The sequence below is a fragment of the Maylandia zebra genome, linkage group LG4 (genome assembly GCF_041146795.1).
Source record: "Maylandia zebra isolate NMK-2024a linkage group LG4, Mzebra_GT3a, whole genome shotgun sequence".
Lineage (NCBI taxonomy): Eukaryota > Metazoa > Chordata > Actinopteri > Cichliformes > Cichlidae > Maylandia > Maylandia zebra.
This window is the reverse complement of record NC_135170.1, coordinates 9,441,016-9,458,286: the sequence shown is the minus strand read 5'-3', so window position 1 is coordinate 9,458,286 and position 17,271 is coordinate 9,441,016. Positions and strand designations below refer to the sequence as shown.

At 38.5% G+C, this 17,271-nt stretch overlaps 2 protein-coding genes across 3 annotated transcripts in view; both read right to left on the bottom strand.

Annotated features, from left to right (window-relative positions):
• The window catches only part of abat (4-aminobutyrate aminotransferase), a 34,229-nt gene extending 31,770 nt beyond the window's left edge, over positions 1 to 2,459 (bottom strand). Inside the window, exon 1 of the mRNA XM_014409413.2 lies at positions 2,304 to 2,459. The gene's annotated coding sequence lies outside the window, so the exon portion shown is untranslated. The remainder of the gene's footprint in view (positions 1 to 2,303) is intronic.
• Positions 2,460 to 4,665: 2,206 nt separating this feature from the next.
• Positions 4,666 to 17,271, bottom strand: part of pdxdc1 (pyridoxal-dependent decarboxylase domain containing 1) — a 34,061-nt gene continuing 21,455 nt past the window's right edge. For both annotated transcript variants that reach the window (XM_004562875.4, XM_004562876.2), the window contains exons 16-23: positions 15,496 to 15,601; positions 14,879 to 15,053; positions 13,208 to 13,326; positions 12,981 to 13,102; positions 10,801 to 10,893; positions 9,549 to 9,645; positions 9,050 to 9,148; positions 4,666 to 7,316 (exon numbers count right to left, since the gene is read on the bottom strand). In XM_004562875.4, coding sequence (XP_004562932.1) covers positions 7,045 to 7,316; positions 9,050 to 9,148; positions 9,549 to 9,645; positions 10,801 to 10,893; positions 12,981 to 13,102; positions 13,208 to 13,326; positions 14,879 to 15,053; positions 15,496 to 15,601 — 1,083 coding nt within the window. In that variant the 3' untranslated portion in view covers positions 4,666 to 7,044. The remainder of the gene's footprint in view (positions 7,317 to 9,049; positions 9,149 to 9,548; positions 9,646 to 10,800; positions 10,894 to 12,980; positions 13,103 to 13,207; positions 13,327 to 14,878; positions 15,054 to 15,495; positions 15,602 to 17,271) is intronic.

The following is a 17,271-nucleotide window of genomic DNA, read 5'->3' as shown; positions in this document are numbered from 1 at the left end:
TCAAGCCCTGATGGTATAAAATATATGCTTATGCTTTGATTAGTCGGAGATCAGCGCTGTCTGCAAACGGAGCTGGTCCCCCCCCCCCCACGCGTGTATTTCATTAAAATCAATTGTTTGACCAAGTTCTGGACCATGGTTGTTTGTACTCTCCTTCCTCAATATTTGAACCTTAACAGTGCAATAAAGACTACAAAGTTTAATGGAAGGAAACTACTAACTGAAACTTGAATCCTTACTTAGGACCTGTATTTCATTCACACAAAAGGGTAAATTTCATAGCCTTTTCTTTTTACAGGATGCAGTTTGGAGCAAAACTATTTTTTAAAATATCTTTAATTGCAGAACTATTACATCCAGAATCATACTCCTGTAAATTTAACAACATCAGAATGAGAGTTCCAAAAAATTAAAAAACCTTGCTTTGAATAAAACTTTAACTAAAGGGATATGTAAACTATACAATACGCTCTCCTTTGCTAACAATGACAATACTTCATTTGTCAAAGAGAAATGGGAGTCTGAGGTGGGGGTTAGACGATCAGAGCAAGCCTGGGGTAGTATTGGCAAATGCCAATGGTCTTCAACTAACAGCTGACTTGGAGAGAGCATTGTTGGAAGACCGTGATGACACATTTCAAAACCCTACATCAAGACAAATATAAGAACCCAAATGTTCAATGTCGGAGACACTGCAGTTTTTATAAGGCTGGAAGATAAGTTGTCTTTTTACTCATTCACAGGTGGAAAACCTTTCTGGGTTATGTCAGATTCAGACACTTCAAGTGTCAAATCTGAAACTGTGACTTCACATATAAAATAATGACTTTTCTTGGTCGTATTTGCCAATCCAACAGATAACAGTATCATGTCTTTGACAGTGATCTTTGTCCCTGCAGTGTCACCCTCTGAGCTAGAAACAACCTGGAAACTGGAAACACATAAACACATTGTGGTAGAACTTTGTATAATAATGTGTGGTGGAAACTTTTTGTACCATTTCTGACTGACGCTGTTCTTAAATAAAGAATTTCAAACAAACAAACAAATAAAGTAAAATGTTAAAATGGACCCTCAAACAGGCAGGCAGTGCTCTCGCATCCATGTTCCAGTTAAAACCTGTGCAGCAGCATTTTGCAAAAGCTGAAGACGAAACAGAAAGAAGTGACTAACCACAACATGCAACAGACGATACTAAGTATCATCTGCATAACACCGGAAAGCAATTTTGTGCTTTCTTAGAATGGAACAGAGGAGCAGCAGATACTTCTTATTCCTATGGAAGTAAGGATGAACTTAGTTTTTAACACACCACTTCAGCATTGATTACGTTTCCTAAATAAGTAATGGGATTTTGATTTATGTTTTGTTATTCATATATATATATATATATATAAAAACAATGATACAACCAATATATGTATATCGTTCAGGTTTACTGTTTCTATATACCCAAATTTAAGACCAGATTACATTTTAATATGTCCCGATTCATAAAAGTGATTTACCTGCTTTTATTTTATTGACAGAATGCACATCAGATTTTTGAGCAATCCCAATTTAAAGAAATTATTAAGGAAAACCATCAGAGGAACTTTTTTTTTTCAGCTACTCGTTCGTACATAAAATGTTACACAGACATAACGCGATTATGTTTTCTCTGTTTATCATTGTGATACAAACCTGGGCCAATAATCTATAAAATAAAACATTTAAACTCCTTACTTCAGTTATACAGCAAGTATTTATCTAAGAACAACCAGAACAAAATAAATTTGTTAATATAGTGTCTCGTGTCGGTAATGATAGCGAGTAACACCTTATTTTATATATCGTTATTCTGATAACCTTTAAATTCGTTCATGTCGCAGTACATGTTTGATGCTTTTAGGAGTCGCTGTGAAGAGTCCTGATTTGAATACATGTAAACAAGGTATTGATTACACGGCCGCCCTTTGCTGCAGACTGGAGTTGCCATAAACCAGGACAATAAAGACAGTATGTGTGTGCTATTGGCATTCCGCTCTTCTGAAAAATCTGGATCCCACTGGTTCTGGCTGGTTCACACAGAGATTAGAGGTTCATGAATCGTAATAGGCTGGCCAATCCAAACTAGTAATATGTTAAAATGAGACAGACGTTTCATTAAAAGCTATCCAGTCGAGGCTGCTGCGGGCTGCTGCAGATCCCAGTGCACTGACGTTTAACAGACCTGACAGAATCACGATGTGCCAGTTCCACAGCGATTGTGATCTCATCTAAGCTACCCATGTGAAAATGATAAAGGCTTTGAGAACACTTACTGATGATCCAGTGACAACAGCAAGATCCACACGCAAAACTGCCGGCACCACTGCTGTTGCAAAGAAGCAGTCTCCTCGATTTCTGCAAAGCCAGAGACTCCGCCCACCCTGACAACATCATCCACCAGGAGCGAGGGCTGCTCCGTACAAGAGGAGGGGCTTATTGTCAGTCCGAGAGAGAGAGAGACCTTGTTTTTTCAATCTAAAGGTACGCTGAGGTGTGTGTTACAAGACGATTATACATTTCGTTGAAATGAAAAATCCCAACAGGATAATTAATTATTGTTTTCAGTGAGAAAAAAAAAAAAAAGCTTTCTGAGATCGATGAGATTGGCTGCTATTTAACAGCCAATCAAAAGAGTCTCTGCTGGCACGAGAGTGGAAAAAGGCGTGGAAACGGAAGGACACTGGCATTAATTTATTAATCATCACTGTGTCTTTTTATTGTCTTGTTACGGCAACAATTGGGTGTTGTGTGACTAGGAGAATGAAGTATGTAGCCTAAAGCGCTTTGAGTGCTTCTTCTGGCGTACTGCAGCATAAATAAATAGTGTAAATAAAAGTATATAATTGAGCAAAAAAGCTTGACGTTTTTTGAAGAGCTGAGTTTTGACAAGTTTCTTTAAAAAGTCTTCCTTCCTTTTGAGTTTTGTCACTTCTGTTGTGATTATATTCAGCCGTGTTTTGCTTTTCCTAGCTGTCTCCACTTCCCTAATCACCCTTTTGTGTACCGGTGTATATATAGTCGCTGTCTCTTTTTGTCCCCTGTCAGAGTATCAGTTCTGACAGAGAACAACAACAACAGTCCTCCACGCACTTTATATTGTGTGGTAAAGACCTTACAGTTATACCAAGGAAACCCCAATAATCAGATGGCCCCAAATGAGCAAGCACTTGGTGACAGTGGGAAGGAAAAACTACAGGAAGAAATCTTCAGCAGAACCAGGCTCAGGGAGGGGCAGCTGTCTGCTGGGGGTGAGGAGAGGGAGATGGGAGAAAAAGAAACAATTTGGAAGACATTAATAATAACCAATTATTCAATTCAGAGTGGTATATAAAAACAGAAAACTTTTTTTTTAAAAGCTGACCCTTTGGAGGAGCTCATCTCGGTGTGGTTCCAGTTTAACTCAGGAGCAGTCTGTTTATGGGGTGAATGTGATCTGACTTCAGTTTGAACCAACCAACATTGCAAGTCTGAGCTAACAAAAAAAAAAAAAAACTTGTGGCAATGTACTATAGATATGAAAAGGTCTGTATGGGCTAGCACTTAGCCGTAAAATGAATGGAAATTCTCCATGTTCTCCAGTAATCCAGAACACAGAACCGTATTCCTGACAGAAGCAAAAGCGAAAGAGTAGGTTTACAAATTGTTAGTGAGACTTGGTTTGATGTATTGTTGCCCCTGGCCCAATGCACTTTTGCCCAATGAGTGGACTGAACATTCTCATGTGGTTAGTAGTGACACATTGTGGTTGGCTTACAGTTCACCTGGATTCTCTGTCCGAAAAGAAACCAAATCACAGGAAAAAAGCTGCCAGGCAGCAGACCACAGAGAACATTCATGGATGTAATGAAGGATGACATGTAGATTGTTGTTGTAACAGAGTAGGAAGATGGAGGCAGATGATCTGCTTTGGCAACCTCTAAAGGTAGCACCTGAAAGAACGTCTGCCCATCTTTATGTCTGAGAAACTCGGCCTCTCTAAGATTTTTTTCCATAATACCCAGTCATGTTACTGACATGCTGCCAGTTACCTGAATTAGTTCCAAAATTATCCTCCAACTGTTTTTAGCATCACTTAGGCCTAGACTAGGCTGTATACAACTGGCTGTAAAATCAAGTAGCCATTCCTGTTATTATTTGAAATCTGCAGTCTGAGGTGCGTAGCTGTCACATTGCAATGTAAGTTCTTTTCACCCAGCAGAGTACGCTGGGTGATTTAAAAAAAAAAAAAGAGCTACACAAATCTTCACAGACCCTCACACTCACTGATAATTTATGTCACCCAGACCTGAGCGGATTTTCTGGTGCAGAACATATAATCCCAGTTTTTATTTGCTTTTCCAGACTTTTGTACCCTTGTCTCATCACTTGGAGCGATGATAAATCAGTCCAAAGTATTTCTGAGCGATCACTTACAAAGAATTTGAAGATGGAAAAGAAAAAAAAAAGAATTTGAAGATGGGTGTGGAGTAGTACAGTTAGCTCTAGAAGGACTCTTGTAGAGCTCCAGCGAGCCATAGATGTTTTACTTTACCTCTTATTAATTTCATTCTCTTTCTTCTTTTCATTGACTTTAACTTATTACTCTGTCTGTGACACAGTTAAGACTCGGGTTGAATTACAAATGATCAAGAATCATTAACATGACTACTGCGTTTAATGATCAACTCCCAACTGAACAAAGAAAGACAAAATCAGACACAGTTAATCAGAAATTACCCGAACCCTGGACATGTGGTGACAGAAGTTACAACGAAAGAATTTCTGTGCTCAAAAACACCAACAAGAACAAACGAAAAAGATTCCAAACACATCAAACATCTAGACGGTGATGTAATCACATCAAGTTTTCAAGACTTTTTTCAATATAGAAACTTATTTTTGCATTAGAATTGTAACAAAAAACCCAAAACAAAAACAATAAAATTAATCTTCATTTCATTTAAATGCAAAGCAGCAGAACAATAATTATCTAAAGTATAAGTGCAATTAGTTTTTAATCTTCATTCCAACCATTCTTTACTCTTTACAGTAAACCTTCCACCAGCACCGGGCTCAAAGCAACTAAGAAAACATCCAGCTAAATTTAGGGGTTTGACTTTTGTTCTTGCAGAGGCAAAACCACCATGTCATGTTTGCCAGTGATTTATGTCGTTTTATATTGGTAGGGTTGAAGATAAGTGTTGTGACATTAGCTAAATTTCTGTTTCAATAAAGCATCAATAGTGCATCTACCATAAACCTTAGTAAATTATTTTTGTACAATTCATTTAAAAATGTGTCCCCAAAGTAATAGCTGGAAAAATAACCATTTCCTCTCCTGTCACCTAATTTTAATAATAAAATAATAAAACACAAAACCTCTTCATAAATTATTATTTGATGCACTACTTTAGAGTCAAGGAAAACAATCCATTTTGTAAGTAGTAGAAAATGCATACAGTATGTTCAAGTAGCCCGTAAGTAAGAGTAAGACATAAGATACAGGCAACCAGTGAAACTGAAAAAACAAAGCACCCTAACCCCGATTGTCCCTCTGATATAGTACTTACATTTTAAGGATAATATTTTGGAGAGAAGAGTATTCTCCCTCATACAGTGAATACCTGAGGCAAAGCTTCTCTGTGGCAGAAGCCCACTTTTTGCTCAGGTTCCATTATTGTGTAAAAAGTAGTTTTCTAGTGTAGTGTTTACACTTTTGCTTGGCAAGTGAAAGTTTGCTGGTTCAATTCCAGCTGGACACACATATACCCTTTGAGACTGAGTCAGGAAAGGCATCTGGCATACATCGCTCTGTAGCAACCCCTTGTGGTAAGAGATGAGTCAAAAGTACATTTTGTGAATAAAAACGGGAACATCTCACATGTCCCATAATCAGATTCTGCTTCACACAGCTCTGGCTAATGTACACTATGTTTGTTAATAGGGTAAATGTTTCTATAGAAAAGATTGTTTATTGTTGTAAAATTCAACTTGACTCTTACTGTATGTTAATGCGCACATGAATGTTTGAAGGCAATATATCAGTTGGTATTTTACATATGCATATCATGCATATCATTTGCTTCAACCATTCACAGTAAGGGGGTCAAAACTAACTTTAAGCTGCTTGATTTCCAGAGTTCTAAGAAATATTTTGTTTAAAATCTGAAACGAAATCTATAATATGGCTGCTCCTCTGCTCTGTAATCCAACACCAGATGAATCAGCTGACAGAAACTCCAGCCCGTCCCCCGTTTGATAGAAAAATCTACACTAAAACGTTATAATCAACTGACAGGTAGCACCGATGACTGCCTCAGCTGATCATAATTCAATGCACCTACATCTGATGGAAAACACTCAACAGTCATTTTGAATTTGATGACAGCAACATAACTTGGAATTTGGCACAGGTTCATACTGAGTAGCATCCCAGCTTCTTTTAACAAAATCTGTAAATGTCTGGGAAACGAGGAGGCTTGACCTTTGGGAGACGAGAGCTGCCCTATTCTTGTCTGAAAGAAGAGTATCTGCTCAACAGTCCTGGGGTTGTCTTTGCTGTATTTTCTGTTTGTTCTGAACTGTTTGGAATGCTAGCCACAGAGATATTCTCAAATTGCTCCATAATTTTAGAGTAAAGCTGTTTTTTGCAGATTGGTGAACCTCTGTCCATGTTTACTTCAGAGAAACTTTGTCAATCTAAGAAGCTCTTTTCATACCCAGTCATGCTACTGAATTGTTGTCAGTTAATTACTGCAGTTGCAAGTTATCCTGCTTTGTGTCACTTTTCCAGACTTTTGTTGCCCTATCTCAGCTTGAGACACGTTGCTGCCATTACATTTAAAATGAGCTAGCATTTTTCTTGAAATTATATATTCTCAGTTCAAACATTTGACATGTTTTCTGTGTTCTGAGTTTGAGATTTGCAAATCATTGCATTCTGTTTTTATTTACATTTTACACAGTAACTTTTTTTAAAGCATCTTTTAGGCTGGTTGCTCTAAGATGGTTAGAAAACCTGCAGAAACAGTCATCCTATCTTGTGCTCCCTTCTGCCTCTTGGCCTTCAGGGTGCATCTCTTCTGAGGCTTCCAAGTCATCGATCTCAGAAGACGACTTCAGGTTTTTCTCTGGTACCAAATCGCCTGAGGTGTGATGTGGCATCTCTGGTGTAGGTGGAGAGATCGGAGGGTTGATGCTGCTGCCGATCCCAGTAGGATTTTCCTCCTGGAATGTTGCCTCAGCCTGTGTGCAGCTGGTTTCAGTCGAATCTGTGCTCGCGCCTGCACGTCGAAATAACTTCTGACCTGTGGCACAAGGCAAGTGTGATGTACAACACAAATCAGTACCTGCTGATTTCATGAAAACACTAAACTGGTCAAGATATAAACCTGTAAGCTCTCTAACGATGAAAAGTAGATCTTTCAAAGAGAAGAAGCTATTCTTTAAGAGAGAAATGGACTAAATATGCTGAGACCAAATGCAAAGTACTAATGGGCTCCATGAAATCATGGTCATGTGGATTTACTTTTCGAGGTGAAACTTTCAAAAACTACTGAAAGCATTCAGTGACAAAAATATAAACCAAAATAATAGAAACAACAAAGATTACCATGACATGCAAACTTGTGGGTTTGCTCATCAAAATGCTCTCAGAATGAAAAAGTCATCTTGTATCTATTTTTATCCAGACGGTGCTGTGAAGCTTTCAGCGCCTCTGCTAGATTTCGATTGCTTCCTCAAAGTCCTTTTTCCGGCTCTTGTACTTGTGCCTCTGCTATGCTTTCTGGATGTTCTCCACTGTGTCCAAATGGTGACATAGGAGACATGAATTTGTATATCATGTTGGACAAAGCTTGTGATGGTATGGCTGTTTAATGCACTAAGCTGGTGTACAATGCCATGAAGAGGGTAAAACATCCTCTTCTTTTTGCCACTTGAAAGTATGTAAAGTGTTCTCCCTCAGACAGACCAGCATGTTTATAGACCTCTCTATTTACAGTCTGACACTGAGATGATTTCATGGGGAAACAACCCTGTGAATGTCACATATAACTAAAAAAAAAGGTTTTCTCCTTGTCCTGACAGTTCAATTCAATTCAATTCAATTTTACTTATATAGCGCCAAATCACAACAAAAGTTGCCTCAAGGTGCTTCATAGATACAGAGAAAAACCCAACTATCATATGACCCCCTATGAGCAAGCACTTTGACGACAGTGGGAAGGAAAAACTCCCTTTTAACAGGAAGAAACCTCAGTCAGAACCAGGCTCAGGGAGGGGCGGCCATCTGCTGCGACCGGTTGGGGTGAGAGAAGGAAGACAGGATAAAAGACATGCTGTAAGTGCAGACTGAAACCCAGCTCTGTATGTTTACTCTCTATGCAAGTGGTCAGAAACGGGTTTCCAGGAATCTGAAAATTGCACCTGACCTGGAAGTAATCCAGATGCATATGCACACAACCTTGAAATAGAGACGGTCCATATTTAAGTTTTAATAGGCAATGTCTCTAAACTTTGTTACACCTTGTATTGGCAAGAAGACCAATAACATACTGAATCTGTAAAGTAGCTTTGTATGATTGAAAAGAATCATTTTTATTTTACACTGCTAGCTCCACACAGAGGACAAAGCAAGGCCTGGTTTTAGCACCTTCTTCGTTTAAGTGAACTTTCTTCTAAATTACTGCCTCTGCAAGCAGACTCGAACATCACAGGGGTGAGGCTCCTGGATCTGAAACGGCCAAATAAAGGTCCCTCTCTTTTTGACTCCGCTAGCTTTGAGAGTGGAAAAAACATAAATAAACTTGGCGCCTAGAGCAGTCTGAAGCTGAACTTTAGTCACACAGTGACGATTTATGCATAGTCAAATAAGGACAAGCAGAACAGGTTACCTTAAACTTGAGCAAGAAAGCTGACAACAGGAAATGATAAGTTAATTATTATGTGGTGGTTAGTGTAGACATATTGCACAAAGTGCTTTTATTGGCGATCTGCTATTACCAGAGCGAGTGTGAGTGAAAGGCAGGAACTATCTTACCTGGCAGTTTCTTTGATGAAGAAATGGGAGTGTCCTGCAGGGATGGCCTGTCAGCTTGGGCTTTGGTGGAGTAAGTCACTTCTGTGGAATCCAGAGAACCTAAAAACACCCAAGTCATTAACCAACTCATGCTCTGTATGTTACACATACTGTAGATTTGCTATATTTAAACTCAATTAGTTTTTATATGTAATCAGTGACTCAAATACTTGAAGGACCTGGAACAGGAATAACTGTTGACAGAATACGTCGACTAAAACAGCAAGTCAAAGAAATGTGGTGGGTGTTAGCAAATTAAATTCAAGCTGTAAAGTTTTTAAAAGAGAAAATGTAACTCTCTCAAAAGCTCTTCTTCTAAATTCAGTCTGAAACTAAGAAACATTCAATGAAGAACCTGAGAACAAAGTATTCCACTTTACCTACATAAACATGTGGTTGAAACAAGAATAGCTTTGTGGGTTACACAGAATGAGTCTGTCCTAACAGAGAAATGGACTACCTGCTGCAAGACTGAATGTCCGTCCCTTTATGGAGCTTTGGATCGGAGAGAACCAGTTTAACACAGAGCCAACCACAGGAAGCTGTCTCAGCATTCCCTAGAATACACAGCAGGAGTTACAATTCATCATTTCAACACACAACTCAGTCTAGGCACACTCCCATTTATTCATCTGTACTGGAACACACAGTGAAGCAGCGAGCAAATCTTTCAAAAGTGTATACAAGCACCAGAACTTGTGCTTTTCTCTCTGAAGCTATTAATCTGAAGACAAAAAGAAAGTTGCTACTTCCAACACAGAGAACATTTAATTCCAACCGTTGGATAGAGACTGAATGGAGTTCAGAGCTGATTGTCTTGATTTCTGTTTTTTTTTTTCCTTTGGGAGGCTCTTGAGAAGTTTTTAAGTAATACTTTTTTTGTTTTAAATAGTAAAACTGCAAAAAAAACTTCTCAACATCACAGGTACAAATTTTAGTGACCATTAAGTTATGTATGGGCAACAAGGATTGAACTTGACTTGTGAAACAAATGCAAATGGAAAATTCAACATTGCTTTCACATTTCTTTAACTGCGTCCATTCCCATGAGTTTAATAGGAATAGTGATTGGGCTTTGTCTCTGTGTACCTGCAAGTTGATGCATCTTTCCAAATCTCAGCGGAGACTTGATATCGGCCACACAGTGTAAAGGAATCCATCACATAGAAACTTGTGGTTTTATTTTAAATTGGTTTCCCAGTGAAATAAATTGTACTGATTATTCTGAGGTTCCTGACAAACTTAAAATTGAGATCTTTTTGCCTTATTGGAACAACTGAACAAACACTATTTGTTCCCATCTTTGCAGTTTGGAGGAAAGTGGAATTTACATTTTGATATATAGGTGTTATCACAGTTGATGGATTACCCTTTTACCCCCTTGGTGATGTGGACATTCATGGGAAATGCCTAGAGTAGTAACATGCCCTACACCCATCTTGGTTGAAACAAAAGGCACTGCTTCTACAATGACTTCACTATACCCCTGTTTTCAGATTAATGTAAGCAGTTACACTAACACAGACCGAGAACAGGAGGAGACAAAAAACATCTCTATGTTTGAAGCTTATCATTCATTTCATACCCTGAAAGTCAGCTTACGCTGGGCTCACCAGTTTTGGTACTTGTATCCACTTGTGAATGATTTAACCTATGATCTTAAGTTACCTACTCCACTACAAACATGCACGCACACACACGCACACACCCACCTCCTCCACGAGTTTCTCCTCATTAGCCTTTTGCAGCTGCAGCTCTGCCTCCAGGATGCCTTTCCTCACCACCTCTGTCATGTTCTGCAGCAACTAAGCAGAAAAGAATCACTGCTTTATAAACGTAAATGTCATTAATGAAGAATAAGCCAAACCTGGAGTTCAACTCGTACCAGACATTTTGACATGTTTTTATAAAAGTATTAGCAATAAATAACCATTCATAAATTCCAGATGACAGTTTCCCTAGGCAACAATCTTATTAACTTTGAATGTAGCTATAACTTAAGTAAATTACTTTTTGAATTCTTGGATATTTATATCACCTAGGGCTGTTCGATGTAACGATATATATCGGATGACGATATAAAAACGTCTATCGTTTCATTTTACGCTATTGTTTGTTTCGTGGTGTCGCAAAATAAACTGTTTACGGCAATATTTTTTTTCATCGTTTTGATGGTCACTGTAGTGGCTATATTAATTTCTTAAAGTTCTCTCTTTCTCTTATATTTAATATAACCACACTACAGACTGTTTTTATGGGTTGTCGTTAGCAACAACGACGTTAACACCACCGCATGTCCGCTTGTTTATTTTCCACATAAACCTTTCAGAATAAAGCTCAAGATCCTGTTGAGAATTTTCAAAATAAACGGAATCACGTGAAAAAGTATGCAGAGTATTGACGGATGAGAAGCAAAAAAAAAAAGAAAAAAGAAAAAAAAAGAGTCGTGAGGTGCTAAAAAATAAACCTTAGACTCAAACGTTAGAACAGGCTGTGTAATAAATACTAAGTGTAATAAGCGGCCGTTACAACTTATGTCTAACAATGTATAGTTTCATGCATCGGTTAAAACATTCGACTCCAGGTACACGATGCCCAGCTGGAAACACTTCACCTACCTTAGATTCACAGAATTTACAGAAAATATTACATTTTTTGTGATTTATATTGTTATCGGGACGATAGATGTTTTATATTGGGATATGAGATTTTGGTCATATCGCACAGCCCTAATATCACATCAGCCTAAACTGTCTAGGATAAGGTTGAGCGATATGTACAATTTTTCCAACTGACATTCATCAGTCCAATAAATGATAGGGTCATGCAGGTGACTTTCTGATGGGTGGAGCAATGTAATCATGCACAGACTGATTTGCGTGTTTAGAACACAGAACAAGTCCAAACATAGAGAAACTAGCTGCCAAAAAATACAAAGCACCAATTTGGGATTTCCTTGGCTTTAAACCAGATGAAAGAGGTAAACCCAAGGATGTAAGGCGTGTGCCACTTTGGTACAGTTGGATATAAAATTTGACAACGAAAAAAGCCTGCACCTGCTGCATTATATGCACTATTAATATCGATAAAGGGAGATGAAAAATACTGATGAAGAATAGAGATGGAGTGTTGTCAGAACACTGGTTAAGTTTATTAAATTCACTCAGTTAAGTGATTTCTCATATATGCTAATCTGTGCAGATGGTAAGAGCACACAAGCTAGTTTACCCTCAAAGACCAGAGGTCTATTCACACATGCATGTGCAAAGCCCCAGAAAAAAGCTGCTGGCTTCTCAGCTTGCCCGGCTGAAATCATTGTTAACAGGAGACAGACAAAAGAAGTGCAGCTTTCAGTGACAACAGCCAAGAAGATGGCAGTAATGTAAAGGATGGATGCAAACGGGCGAGGGTTTCGTGAAACCGCTTTCTCAGATCAAAAGCAAGAGATCACTTTATTTCAGTGAATTTGTCACTTTTTAGATTTGTCACTTCATTAAGTCAAGTATCATTAGCCAAATGCTCCTTCAGTTCCCAAAAGCAAACAAGTAGAGAGTTACAACAGAGATAAAAATGGTTCAGATTTTTTCAAATCTATTAAAATCAGTGAACAAAAAGTAATGCAAATAAAAAGATATAACACTGCTATAACTTCAGATATAAAATACGGCAGAAATATCAGAGATGTTTAGATGGTTAGTCAGTTTGTGTTAGTTGACAAACAATAGTGTGCTACCTTATAGCTAGCTGCAGATCTATGGTTAAGCTAATGTAAACAGATTGGCAGCTTTGCCAACAATACAGCAACAACTGAATCAGAACTGGGAACAAGTTATTAACTGCAAACGCCATCTAAAGATTTTCAAATATTCTGCAAACTGAAAGCAGGACTTACCTTCCCGCTCTCCTCTATGTCCCTGCCCAGGGCAGCTATTGTATCCACCAGGTCTGAAACATCAACATCATCTGTCACCATTCCCACAAAAATGCAGCCCTGCTCTGTCACGAACTCAGGGCCTGAGAAATGAAACAAACAGAAACAGAGGAAAGAACAACAGAAATGGTTAAAACAGTGTTTTGTTTCTTTTTCCAAAAGCCTCTCAGATAAGTAGAGGTACCCACCAGTGGAAAACAGGATGTCAGTGTCAAGGTCTTGCAGTTTCTTGAGTAGCTCAGTGTTAATTTTCTCCTGCTCCTGCTTCTTCCTGTCTTCATCCATTCCATTAGCCTGCATCTCATACCTGAACATCACAGCATCAATCACATCCACAAGTGTGAAAACTACTGAAAACAAACAGATTTCTGTCTTTTTGTCTTTAGCAGTATTCTCAAATTGTCACAAGCAATTTGAGAATACTGCTAAAGACCAAAAGACAGAAATTAAATATGCAACATTGATAGTTTCTCTTAGAGTGATGATAATTTAACTAATTAAACAGATAAAGGCTTTAGTTATGTGACACTGAGCTTCCTTTCTTCTCATGTCTGCTATGCTAGTGCTATGGAACAACAGCAAATTAGGACATGATAAGATGAAGGAATTTTAATAAATATGGTTGTCTGGCTTCATCCATCAATATCCATTGACCAGTGCAAAGAAATGCCCCACCACAGAGTTCCTTGGACTCGATGCTCGGCTTTCTGCCTTGATGGCAATAGACCTTAACTGCATACATGTGTCCCTTTCTTTACCATGTCCAGTCAGAGTGTGACCAACTTTGGCAGACTAATATCACTGACTTTAATTGATTTTGACATTAGCCATTTGCTTCTTTATCAGTATCGAGATTTGTAACAGCTGATTAAGGAAAATTTGAAAATAAAGTGGAAATGGAAGAACACCCCTTATCCATGTCATGAGTGTTGATATTGCATGGTTTTCCCATCGAGAGTACTCTCCAACTTCACTGTTGGCAGAACAGCTCTTTGGATTGGCACAAACACTACAACCAATCTGAGCAGAGTTGTGGGGAGTGTAAAAAATAAATAACTACACACAACAAATGTATTTACTTTGTGTGTCTGAAAGCAAAAAAAGACAATATATCACCAAACATCAGTATTGTATTGGAATGGGTCTTACAAATGCTGTATCAGCCAGTCTCTACAAGTCATTAAATTACGGTTGTGGAATTCAGTCAAGTTCCTACAAGGACTAACAAATCATCTCACCTTGTCACTTACTAGTCAATGGAAACTGAGCCATGTATAAAATAACAAACATATGCACTGTCTTGATACAACTAAGATATACAGGCTGTGAAAAAGTTTTTCCAGATTTCTCATTTTTTGTGTATTTGTCATACTTACATGTTTCAGATCAATAAAAAGATGTTCATATCAAACAATGATAACTTGAGTTAATACAAAATGCAGTTTTTAAATAATGGTTTCAATTATTAAACAACAGAATCCAAATCTACTTGGCCTTCTGTGAAAAAATAACTGCCTCCTGAACCTGATAACTGGTTGTCAGGCTTTTGACATCCTGGATAAGTCGTCGATGCGCTCGTGGGATGATTCGCACGATGTGTTGTTATTTTGAGATTTTAGTCTTTTTACACAGGGCAAGGGCCAATAAAGGAAATCATCATTTAAAAACGATATTTTGTATTTACTCAGGTTATCTTTCTCTAATATAATCATTTAAATATATTATATTTAAGTGCTTTTTATATAGCACTGTATAAATCATTTTACGTCTTTGTTTTGATCTTACTACTACTACTGATTAATAAATATGCAAATAACATATTTAGTAAAGAACTTCATGTAAGCTGCATGCACCCTTACCGGACAACTCCCAGTCCAGGCCAGGCGAACTCGTTTATGTATCTGAGTGAGGGTGAACGTTTGTGTGTTTCCTCTCTGAAGTCTTCTCTGAGGGACATTGTGGAGCTCATTACAAATACCAGCTCTGTCATTTTCTCCACAATGGACTCAACATCCTCTTCCCGGGTCCCCAGAACTAGAAGGGAATGAGAAGTGAGAGTTGCATGTCTCCTAACTACTCAGGTGGTAGTTATCTGCTGATCGAACAGTCAGTGAATCGAGCCCTACCCGATAAAAAGTGTTTAGGCATAGATAAAAGCATTGCATAAATATGTATTGTGTGTCACATGTTATGCTGCATGTGACATCATTCATCATGACCGGTTTGGTGGTGGGTCGGTGATGATCTGGGGAGGCACAGACTTCTACTGGATAGCAACAGCAGCCTGAACACCAACTATTACTATGTCCTTTTCGTCAAATGATGTGGCATCCTTGGTACCCAGCCTGCATTTTCCCCCCACTGAGATCTGATGTGCTCTCTAATTGTTCTTCCCCCTCCCCCCTTTCCTTATTGAAGTGTATATTGTATATAAGTAAGAGCAGAATGTTGTAACGTGAACACAAGTTCATGTTACCTGCAGCTGTCAGGAGGGGACTGAAGCGTACGCAGGTGGCCTCGTCTTCAAGCTCCACCACATCTATTCCACTGGTGGGAACAAGTTCAGCCAGCTCTTCACCCAGCTACCCCAACAGAAAAAAAAATAGAAACAAAATACATATATATAATTCAGTTTGCTGAAGAAACAAGAAGGACAAGGGACCTATAGGAAAAGGTTCAGTTTAGACAAGCTCACAATTTAAACAATGTAAACTGGTACAAAGACAAAATATCAAATGTAGAAATTAAAAAATCTTTTTCTTTTAAAAAAATGTTGCTAGACAATATTGCATATAAAACAAAAAATGGCTGCAGCTCTAAATTTAGAAACATCCTGTCTCAGAGTGATGCTGAAAAACTAGTTCATACATTTATTACTTCTAGGCTGGACTACTGTAATTCATTATTACTGGACTGTCCTAAGCCAAACCCCTGAAAAGCCTTCAAAATGCTGCTGTACTGTCAGGGACTAGAAACAGAGAACAGATTTCACCCATTTTGGCTGCTGGCTGAAAGTGAAGGTGGTTCTTGGGGTATATAAAAGTAGATTGGGTTTTTTCAGGACCCTCTTCTGTGGAACCAGCTCCCAGTTTGGATTTAGGAGACCATGTTTACTTTTAAGATTAGGCTTAAACTGTTTGTTCTTGATAAAGCTTATAGTTAGTGCTGGATCAGGTGGCCATGTATCCTCACTTATTTATGCTCCAACAGACTTAGGCTGCTGGGGACTTCCTGTGTCGCAGCAGATGGCTGTCCCTCCCTGAGCCTGGCTCTGCTTGGGATTTCATACTGTTAAAATCCATTTTTTTCATTCCTAGTGTCAACAAGTGTTTGCCAATAGGGGCTCTTCTCACTTTTGGGGTTTTCTCTGTACTATTGTAAGGTCTTTACATTGCAATATAAGGCACCTTCAGGCGACTGTTGCCTGGTCTGATCAGTTTTAACTGTAAAAATCACAAATGATCGTGAGTAACTTGATCCTTGGCATCACTGATGGTATAAATACATTATAATAGTGTGTCAGGCATTTTTTGGCATGCTTTGATTACTAATATGAGGCACAGTTGTGCCGTGTCCTCAAATCTTTCAGTGACCTTTCTGTGTGGAGTCGTGCGTTTCCTCTGTGCCTCCACAGGTTCCTTTGGCTTCCGTCCACCAGAGGTGGGAATTAACAAAGTACAAATACTTTGTTACTGTACTTAAGTAAAATTTTCAGGTATCTGTACTTACATGAGTAGTTTTTTTCTGACCACATTTTACTTTTGCTCCCTACATTTTTAAACAAATATCAGTACTTTCTACTCCGTAAAACAGACTCGCTACTTTTGGTTTGACACATTTTAGGGGAGTTAGTTTTTGTTGCCACACACCGGAACGACCTCGGGTGTCCATACATTGAGGTTGTGGTACTTTGGCATCTAGCGAGTCCTACTGAAGAGGAATGAGCATAAAGGTAATGACTTTTCTTTAAGTGTCAGATCATTTCAAATGCAATTTCTCTACAGCTCAACAAACATCAGCAAACGCACAAACTGTTTGTGTGCAGTTTGTCTGTGTTGCTAGCTAAAGGTCCAGCTGCTATATTTCACAGGGAGAGAAAAAGAAAGAGTCAACTTCTCTCAGATAAGAAAGACGGGACAGGAGAGAGCTTAGATTTAAAGGTAAGGCCTGCTCAGTGGGATTTGATAAACAACACTTTTAAAGCTTACATGTGTGATGTTTACAGATATTTTATTTTGAAAAGGTCGAATGT